Consider the following 10,766-nt stretch of genomic DNA (forward strand, 5'->3'; position numbering starts at 1 on the left):
GAGATGGTCAATCTCCTAAATCCATCATAAAACAAAAAGTGAATGAGGTTAGAGATTAATTTGATAAGAGGCAGACCAGACTTCTATTGATTCGAGATGGCCAATCTCTTGAATCCAAAGGGATTTGTTGATTAATTTCTCATTGATTGATATGTTAAAATCAAATACATAAGATATTTCTAAATAAAATCTAATCCTAATTAAATTCAAATTCAGTCTAATCTTTATCTATTCCTAATCACAATCTTAATCCTAATATCAACTGACAACACTACCATGAAACATGACATTATTATACTCCCTAGTGCTAATGTCTAGGATCTTATCAATGGCATTATTATACTCGCTACTTTTCCAATAAAAGTTAGGAATATTTAGGAAAAGAATTTCAAAAATAATTCTATCAGAATTGTTTTTGTGTTTTTTTGTTTTTGTTTTTTTTTTTGTATGCACAATTCTGAAAAATAAAATCGATTCAATCGTTATGGAGAAGCAAACGGCGACTTAGTGGTGAGTTATTTCGTTGAGAAGTGGTTAGAGAAATTCTTCAAGTTTATGGCTGTCCTAGTAATTTTCTTCCAAACAGAGGGTATTTCTCGGACGCCTCATATCGCAAGTACGTAAACAATCCAACAATCGTCCCCGTTTCCCAAACCCTAACTGCAAACAGTAATCTTTTCGCTCGCTCTGTCTCTCTCTCTCTCTCTCTCAAACCCTAATCTCGATCAATTCTCCCCCCCACCCAAAAAAAAAAAAAATGCTTCGGAGATCTGCCATTGCCTTCAACTAGCTGCTCCCGCTGGTTCAATTTATCTGCAAATTCTCTCTGTAAAATTATGTCATTTGATGGCTCTGTGGATCGAAGAGAAGAATCTCATACTGGTAATGGTAATGGTAACGGTAACGGTAATGGAAACGGTAACGGTGTTATCACATCGAGCCGTTCTTTGTACTCTAACCAAAGGCTTCGGTTAAATCCAAACACGGATCACAAACCAGAGAACTATGAAGATCTGCAATTGGAGTTCAGTTCTTCTCTTTATAGTTCTCTCGAGCAATACCTACCTCCAAGCATGCTCAATGTTTCTCGAGAAGTTAAGGTTCAGTACATGAGGGAGATCTTATCGCGGTATTTTCCTGAAGGAGAAAGAATCAGAGTAAGTTTTCGAGACTCAGAGATTTCTTCAATTTTTTATTTTGTTTTGTTTTGTTTCATTTTTAATTTAATTTTTTTTTTTTTAGGGTTTTTCGTTGTGCAAGATTTACTCTTTTTTCTACTTTTAGTTCGTTTGTTCCCTGCACCATTGACAATGGGTTTCGTTTGAAATGACGGAAATGTCCATACGAAAGATTGAAATGACAATAATACCCTTGCGATGCTACTTGCATGGTACAACGGTAGTGGCTATGATTACTGTGTGCATAGTATTGGAGATTGTTTTGTCGAACTTATTCCTTTTTCATTTGTAAATATATAATAATTTCATTAGTTACTGCGTTAATACCTCTGTTACTTGTCACTTTTGAGAATCGCCATTTGTATCTACAAACCTAAAAATCTTGGTATGTCTATTTGTTTTTTTTTTTTTTTTTCAGTTTTAGCCATGCTCTCTAAAACACACAAGAGGGAGCAAAGGGTTATGTATTTCCTAAATTTACAGTTTTAACCTTAAGAAATATATTTTTTTTAAAACATATTATTTAGCAATATCAAAATCTTTTTTTTATATTTTTTGTTTGTGTTACCATAGACCATGATTTTGAATAAAAAAGAAACATGCCATGAGTTTAAATTTTAAATATAAAGATGGTACAATCTTCATGGTGATAGAATTTTTTTTGTGTACAATACCGTTGAACAATCTTTTATAGTTTATAGATTTCGTTAACATGTGCCCTTAGGGCACTTGTTAAACTGGATTAAATACACCTTGGAAATAAGCATTTGAGGGTATTTTTTATTTAAAAAAAAATCTTTTGAGGGCACTTTTGGTAGGAAATTCAATTGCCAAGGTGCATTTAATGCAGCTTAACATGTTCCCTTAGGGCACATGTTAACAAAATCCATAAAATATAAAAGATTGTTTAACGGTTTTTGTACAAAAAAAAAAAAAATTAATCTGTCACCATGAAGATTGTACCATATTTATATTTAAAAGTTTTAAACTCATGGCATGTTTCTTTTTATTCACAATCATGATCTATGGCAACACAAACTAAAATACAAAAAAGACTTTGATATTGCTAAATAATTCAAAAAAAATATTTCTTAGTGGTTAAAAATGTAAATTTAAGTAATACAAAACACTATTGCTCCCTCTTGTGTGTTTTAGAGAGCATGGTTAAAACAAATAGACATACCAAGATTTTTAGGTTTGTAGATACAAATGGCATAAGCATTTGAGGGTATTTTTTATTAAAAAAATCTTTTTGAGGGCACTTTTGGTTGGAAATTCAATTGCCAAGGTGTATTTACTGTAGTTTAACGTGTGCCCTTAGGGCACATATTAACAAAACCCATATTTTATATACTAATAATAATAAATGCTTCTGTGAAGGAGGAATTTGTATCTAAGGGTATGTTTGATTGCATATGGAAAATCAATTTCCATGGAAAATGACATTTTTCAAGTGTTTGATTGCACATGGAAATGGAAATTCATTTTCCACCTCAATCAAAAAGTCCACAAAAACATGAAATTCACTTTTCCACCCATATGTGTGGGAAAGTGAAAGCCACCTATATTTTCCATCCCCAATTCTTTCACACTCATATCTTTTCTTCCCTATCACCACCACTACCATTAGACTAACCTCGCCGTCATCACCATCTCTGGCTACATTCTCTCTCTCTCTCTCTCTCTTCTCCTTTTCCATCCCTCACTTCCGCCAGCACCACCACCATGTTCTCCCCTCATCTTCCTTATCATCTTCTTCCTCACTTACCTCCGTTGCTACCGTCGCCACCGCCACTGTTGCCACCGCCGCCACTGCATCCTCCCATCTTCATCTTCTTCCTCTCCCCTCCTCTCATCTTCTTTCTCCTCCTCCTCCTCCTCTCCTGCTTCTTCTTTTTCCTCATATAATTTTCCCATGATTTTATCCTAGTAAAATCAAACAATAGAATTTGATTTTCCAACCCTACCTATTTTCCACCACAAATTTTCCATGGATTTCAAATTCCATGGAAAGTCACTTTCCATGCAATCAAACATACCCTAAGTTGAAAAGTAAGGTTTATTACTGTAATTTTTTCTAAATGATGAATAAAATAGAGATTGAGCTTTGATGTTTCCAACAATGGTTTGATGTGAGGCCATTTTGGAATGAGTCCACTACAAGGTAGCATTCTCCTTCTCTATCAATTTCTCTATCGATATATATATATATATTTACTGGTTTTCCTAACGTTTTTTTCTCCCTCAACCTCCAACTATTTTTCTGTTTTGAGCTTGATACTCACTATTAAACCCTAGCTGATTTTTTCTTATATCCACTAAAATCCTAGCCGACCCTTTATCCACCCCAAAATCCCATTGGAATTCCTTTCTCCATTGAAATCTAATCTTAGTATTCATCAAAACCCAACCTGACCCTTCCCAACCTGAATTGCATCACTCCAAATCCCCAGGCCTCACTTGCTGTCCAACACCTTGACAAACAACTTGAAACCTAATCACTTGTTTTTTGTTTGTTTGTTTATTTGTTTTGTATGTTGTTAAGCTTAAAATTTCTACAAACCTTGTTAACTTGCCGCCCAACATATCAACACTACTTATTTGACTATTTTTGCATTGAAGTTGAGCTTAGAAACCTATATTGAGCATCTAACTGAAATCCTAGGCCAAAGGAATACTTGTCTTCCATTGGAACTTATTGTTAGTACTTGAATTGCTATTACCATAGGACTATGACAATCTTAGGACTTTTTGATTACCTATTAAATCCTCTTCATTATCTATGATTTCGATGAGTTTATGATTTATATTTGCATGGCTTATTTTAATCAAGTATGATCTCTGATTTATCATCCTAAGGTATTTTGCATGGTTTTGCATCAGGTAGTACATAGTCCCGATTTTAATCATCAGACATAGTTGCGAATTCCATCACCTTTTCTAAGAAATGCAATTTCGAGCATCCAATTTCTTAGTTGCCTAGTTTTAAAATTCATAGAGAAGGGAATGGTTGACCAAGTCAACTTGCATGAGTAGGAATCTCCTCCTATTGTATGTGGTATCACTTCCCTATTTTGTAAGCTCCTTGTATATTTTTCTTCTTTTGAAGATCCGGAAATGTTCTATTGCTGGTCAAATTTCTACTTGGTTATTCCATTAGTTCTCAAATTCACTTTCTTTGTTTTCACATATGCAATTGCCACACATTAGAACCCATTGAAGAAGATGACTTGAAGGCTTGATCCTAATTCCTAACATATGGTTCTGCTGGAATTTTGAAGTCAGGATGTGTAGATGCAAGACTACATTTTTTTGGATTAAGATTCAATGTGACTACATGAGGTTGCCTCTGGTTTTGTTTTGATAGTTACACAAGGTGCCTGCTTAGAGTCTTTTGGTTGTTCCAACTTCCATTTTCTCAAGCAATGAGGACGGTCTTCCTAAATTTACCTCTTACCACAAGTTGACGCTTTCTTTCTCTCAATCTTAGAGCTTATGTTGGAGATTTTAGGCTTCCTTGAACAATAAGCGATTGACATTTGTAAGTTTGTCTCTTGGCACTAGTTGATGGGTGATTCCTACTGCGAGCTATTGATGGAGATACTTACCCTTCATTTTGTGCCTGTGTATATATGAGAAGATTTGTTGGATTGCTAATTTAACCACTGAAAACATGTACAGGTTTTTATGCTGCTTGACATGATTTTCTCTCTTGTAACACGTTTAAGTCATTTTTAATGTATTTTTTGCATCATCTAATTAGGTCCTCACGTTATGAGCCTCAGTTTTTTTTTTTTTTTATCTGTAAAAAGTTAATATTTTTAGTCGAAGAAGAGCCAAAATCAAATAAAAAAAGCAAAAGAATTTGAGCCTCAGTTTTCGTATAGAAAAGATCAAAATATATCCTAGTTTTATCTGGAGGAGAACAAAGTTACTGCTAAACAATTCATAACAGTCGGTTGCCATTCATGTATCAGGTTCAGAGGCATAGAGAATACAGGCAGCAAATAACATCACGTTATCAGGTACGTTGTACATTATGCTTCTGTTGAGTTGAGATTTCTGTGCTAATGTGATTATACTGGGGAAATTGCTGGCTGGACAATGAAAATGCTGCAGCATTGCACAGTGTGTGAAGATATTTCTATATTTTAGTAAAACAAAAAATATTTTTCTATAATTTCTTTGGATACACCCTAACTAAAGTCGGGCTGTAAAACTAAAAAGTGAGACTTAGCTACCTGAGTAATAATGATATGATATATCTATTATATATCATTATTGTTATAAGATAATGTTTGGGTTACTTATAAAAAAAGAGAGATAATTTTTGGACTTGGGTTAAAATTTTAATCTTTTTTTTTTTTTTGGGTATTGCATTAATAGTTCTCAGCCTCAAATTGGACTCTAAATAAAATATAAAACTAAAAACTAAAAACTAAAAATTAGGGCCCTCTAACAAGGGCCCATCATTCTGGTGTCACCATCATAAACATCATTAGAACCTGTTGGAAATCCAGTTACAGCCACCCTAATCCTGAAACCAGCCACCAAAGCCCTTCCTAAACCTAATCGCAGCCTCAATTATCCCCATAAACCTTCCTAACCCTCCCCATACTGCTGCCAAATCACACTAAACCCTCATATATTGTTGCCACACCCCTGCAACAGATCCGTACTATTGCCAAACCAGTCCGAAACCTATTTTTCCCTATTCCAATCTTCTAACAACCCTCTTGGCCATCAATCCTAGACCTTGCCAAACACATCACTTAAAGCCTATTTCACTTCTTATTTTGAAATCGCTTTCAAAAATTGCTGGAATTTTATTTGAACTAATTTTGTTTATGCATAATCTGATCTCTACACACCATTATTTATTATTGGCTAAACATTTGAGCCTTGTCATATCTTGAAATCCTTAATTGGATCAAGACAACTCAACTCACATTGGTTAGTGAACTGAGATTGTAAGCTAGTGGAGTCCAATCTTCCGTTGGCATTCCTCCTCTTCATATTTGAGGGATCCAACTTTGTGGGATTATGTTTGCCTTTGAACTTGATTTAATTGCCTACTACTACTACTTGGCTTTCTATCATCTTATGGTTGAATGAGTGCTAGTTTGTGTTCGTACTTGTCTTTAGTGATCTATCTTTGATCTCATATTCATTAATTAGGTTATGCATTACAATCCTGCATCAATATTTTTTTGAAAAGTGCATCAATATTTGTCGAGATACATTACTTATCAAAAAAAAAAAAAAAAATTCGAGATACATTGACTTACAACCTTTTTATCCAATCCCCATTTTTAGTGCTTTATTTAGGGACTAATATTGATTAATATCCTCTATTTGTTGGAATTTCTTTTTAATTAGGGTTTCTTTCTATTTTGGCTTATTGTAGTTTTCTATAAATTCACTTAGGGCTCTTGTAGTAGCTTCAAATTTTTCAGTAAGCTCTTTTCTTTTCATGGTATTTGATTTATTATTCTTTTCTTTTTAAGCTAAATTTACATTTATCTGTGTTGAAACTAGATAAATGCTCTTAATGGTCTGTAGCAACTTAATTGGTTACATATGACCAAATTTTCCTCAGCACAAGCACAATAGACAACACGATGGATACTAGATAATTACACTCTCTTATAGGGAGGTGGGCTGTTCGTTTTCCATTTATATGAAAAAAGTTGGTCATGTTCGTACTTGAATCCATTCAATCTATTGGAACAATTGGGTTTACCTTGTCTCATCAGGCTTCTCTCTTTATTTTCCAAGTCTTTGGGAAAGCTGCATTGGTTATGGATCCTCTCAAGGATTCTGACAGAATGGCCATTAAGTGGAATGCTTTATTCCATAAGACGGCTTGAATACTGGTTTCTACCACTGAGAATGCAGTTGGCAACACATGGGTTTTCTACAGAATTAAGTACACCACATTGCTAGCATGGTCTAGCGGTATGAACCTTGATCAAACAACTTGTCTTGGTTGGAATGATGCATTTGGTTGCAGTTTTCTGTTGATGGCCTGAGCACCAGGTTGATGTCAGTAATGCTTAAGTCAATCGCATTGTTGATCACACGGACCATATGTTGCATTCTTTGAGTTGATTTACTAAGGATTGTAACAGCTTTGCATGTAATTAAACATACTGCTCTATGGTCTGAAATAGGCTGCTTCTGGAGCTCGATCGGTTGTTTTGCAACACCATTCTGGATCCAATGCCAGTTGGTGAAGAGTTGTCTATTCTGATCATTTTTGGGGACTCCAGGGTCTTATTTTTTTTACTAATATCTGTTAGTGACACAATCTTAATGCTCAACATAAGTACTGTATATGCGTAACTTCAGCTTCTGCTCTTACTGAGTATTTTTCTCAGGAAAAATAAACTAAAAAATCTTCTTCGACGGGCTAGTATATTGGATGGAAATCTTTGTTGGTTCCCCTTATTGTTGACAAGGTTCAAGTATTGCAAAATTCCCTTATCTATCACATGTTGGTGTCTTGTGGTATGCTTCCTTAACATGTCTTCATGCATTGAGTTTGATTTCTTGGTTGATGCATCTCCCAATTAACATTCATTTCCCATCTATAAAGGGGAATCCCACAATATGTAAAAGGTACTCCTTATCTTTAACTTCTTGTTTATAGATGAATTCATCCGTATCTTTGAATCTTATCTAAAGTGGTTGGGCTGGTTGTGCTTAAGAGTCTTGGTTCAGTGTTGTGTGTGTGTGTGCAAACTTTTGTGGAGACTTTGGTCGTTTTATGCTTTTAGATAAAACTATCAAGTTACCTATCCTAAAAAAAAACTACCAAGTTTGACTACCTATTCATCCATGAGAAGTCTGCTCTTGGTTATTTTTTTCCCTTGTTTATTTCATATCGGAAAGGGGTTACAATAATAAGAATGAAAGGCTTTATAGTCTGGGATTGAGCGTGTAAATTCGTTGAATCGTGTGATCAGGGCTTAAGTATGGAGAGGTAGGGTATGGATGGGAGAGTGCATCGGTCATTTCATCTTATGGGTGTAGTCTTTGGATTGGGATTCAGAATGTCTTGCCTGAGTTTAGGAAATGGGTAGTTTAAAGAGTAGGAAAAGGAGATAAGGTTTGATTTTGGAGAATTGCTGGTGCAGGCAATCTTCCCATCAAAAACCAGTTTGGAGATGTTTATGCCATTTCAAACAAGAAGTATTTTCCAATTTAAAATTACATTGATTGGGTTGATGGGGAAAGATTTTGATTTTGGGAGGATCAGTGTTGGGAGGTTGACTTGGTTGTTTCTCTCATCAAGTTGGTAGTTGAATTGCTTGTGATATTGCATAACCCAACTTGAAGGGAGTGTCAAGGACCAGGAATCCCTTTAAAAGGCCAATAACTTGTACTGGCCTTTTCTTTTGTTTTCTGTGATTTTATGCTGACGTAACTTAACAGTGTTCATTTGATTAGAAAAGACATGTGGTGTATTTTTATTGTTCCATATTCCACTATCCTGTATATTATGTAGGTATTATTGACAATTTCAGATGATCATTTTAATAAATCTCTCTTCCTTTCAGCCCTTACATAGAGAATTATACAGTATGCACGCTGCTACTTTCTTCGTTCCATCGTTTATCAACGCAATCACAGAGACTACCGAGGAGAGTTTAAGAAGTATAATATCTGAACCCTCACCAGGAGTGTATACATTTGAAATGCTTCAACCAAGTTTCTGTGAATTGTTGTTATCTGAGGTATCATAAATATTCTGTTGGTTGTCTAAGATGGTTGATTCAATATCCGCTTGTAGTATTGTCTTCTCCATTTAAGGTACTCACCTCAGGTTTTCTGATTTCTTAGTTGGAAAATTTTGAAAAGTGGGTTCAGGAAGCAAAATTCAGAATCATGCGACCAAATACAATGAATAAATATGGTGCTGTTCTTGATGATTTTGGTTTGGAAACCATGCTTGACAAGCTTATGGACGATTTTGTACGTCCTATATCTAAAGGTGATGTGTTTGGCTTTGTGAAGTTAATGCAAAACAACACCACTTATTGACTTAAACAATTTTAACATTGACTGGAATGGAATTTTAATTATGTGCAGTGTTCTTTCCTGAAGTTGGTGGATCCACACTGGATTCTCATCATGGTTTTGTTGTTGAATATGGAAAAGACAGAGATGTTGAATTGGGTAAGTCTTGCTGAAGCTTTTCTTTTGCTCATAAGGCCTCAACACTAGTACATACTGATGTTTCCATGTTATGACATGTCCTTTTGTAACCTTCTAGCTATAACAAACGAATTAGTTTTATTGGGTCTTCACAAGTTTTCATCATGAGAGCAGATTTAGTTCCATCTCCTATGAGGGGTTTCTTTTCTATTCTTGAAATGTACAATCGGCTAGGATGCTCATATAATAGTATGATTAAGCAGGTTCTGTAACCTTTGGATGCTCATATATTAGTATGATTAAGAAGATTTGGTTTCTTGAAGTACAGTTGTCAATTTATTTTTGCAAGTTTGCTGCCCCCAACCCATCCTTTGGCGTACACATATATCCCACACCGAAAAGTTGAAATCTATTGGAAAAAAGGAGGGAAATAAAACTACAAACAAATCCGTCTGAGGGGGAAACTATAAACTGGGCATCTTGTTCAAATGGCTAAAAAAGTCTGGACACCTTTTCATCAGTCAGGCTTGTCTGTTAAAGGACACCCATACCCATGAATGTTAGAAATAAATCCTATGACTTGTCTGAGCATATATATATATATATATATATATATATATATATATTTGTTGATAGGTAATTACAAAAATATATTAGAAGGTGGTCGATGACCAACGAAGGTAAATTACAATAAAGCCAGATAACTGAACCTATGAGGGATCAATTCTACAAACCCCACTCCCATTTTCCCGTGAAATCCTCAAAAAAGATTAAACTCTTTTAACAATTTACACAAAAAAATGAAAAAACCTTAACAGACATAATCACATCCTTGGTGGAAAGCTCTTTGCTATCGAAAATCCACCGATACCTTTCTGTCCAAATACCCTAGCAAATGTTGAATGGAGTGATAGACCATCAAATCCTCTTTGTCAACCTGAAAACAATTGGCACATACATCCAAGACACTAACAAATATCGTATAGACTCCGGATAACAAGTCGAAAAACCAAATAAATGTAGGAAGTAATCCACACCTCACTGGCAAACAAACAATGGATGAGAATGTGATTCATCGATTCTCTCTTCTTTTTGCAAAGGTTGTTGAAATTAGGCAAACTTTCAGTCCCCAAATTGCCGCTGCCAGAAACAGCATTCCATCCACATGGTGAAGAGAGTGGTAAAAGGAGCGATCTATCCCTAAGAATAATGTGCTGTAATCGTATTGCGTGGAAGACTGGTGTCCATTTTTGCCGTTGTATTTGAACCCTAGCATTGGTAACCTTGTGTTAATGGGCCTCATTTGGATCCCAGGGTACTGGGCTTTTAGTAATGGAAACCCAAAAAATAGAGTTTTTCGTTTGGTCTGCAATACCCATCTTTTATTGAAGTTTTTTAAGTCATCTCCTCAGTCAGCTGAACTCCTCA

At 35.2% G+C, this 10,766-nt stretch overlaps 1 protein-coding gene across 1 annotated transcript; it reads left to right on the top strand.

Moving 5' to 3' along the window:
* The first annotated feature begins 512 nt into the window (after positions 1-512).
* Positions 513-10,503, top strand: LOC147380926 (2-oxoglutarate and iron-dependent oxygenase domain-containing protein CP2-like). The gene is made up of 5 exons (XM_086431047.1): positions 513-1,157; positions 5,156-5,203; positions 8,741-8,917; positions 9,024-9,174; positions 9,273-10,503. Exons 1-5 carry the CDS (start codon positions 837-839, stop codon positions 9,371-9,373), a joined length of 798 nt encoding a protein of 265 aa, XP_086287173.1. The 5' UTR covers positions 513-836; the 3' UTR covers positions 9,374-10,503.
* The last annotated feature ends 263 nt before the right edge of the window (positions 10,504-10,766 follow it).

This window comes from Akebia trifoliata, unplaced genomic scaffold (assembly GCF_017979445.1).
Source record: "Akebia trifoliata isolate Shusen 1 unplaced genomic scaffold, ASM1797944v1 Contig00876, whole genome shotgun sequence".
Taxonomy (NCBI): domain Eukaryota; kingdom Viridiplantae; phylum Streptophyta; class Magnoliopsida; order Ranunculales; family Lardizabalaceae; genus Akebia; species Akebia trifoliata.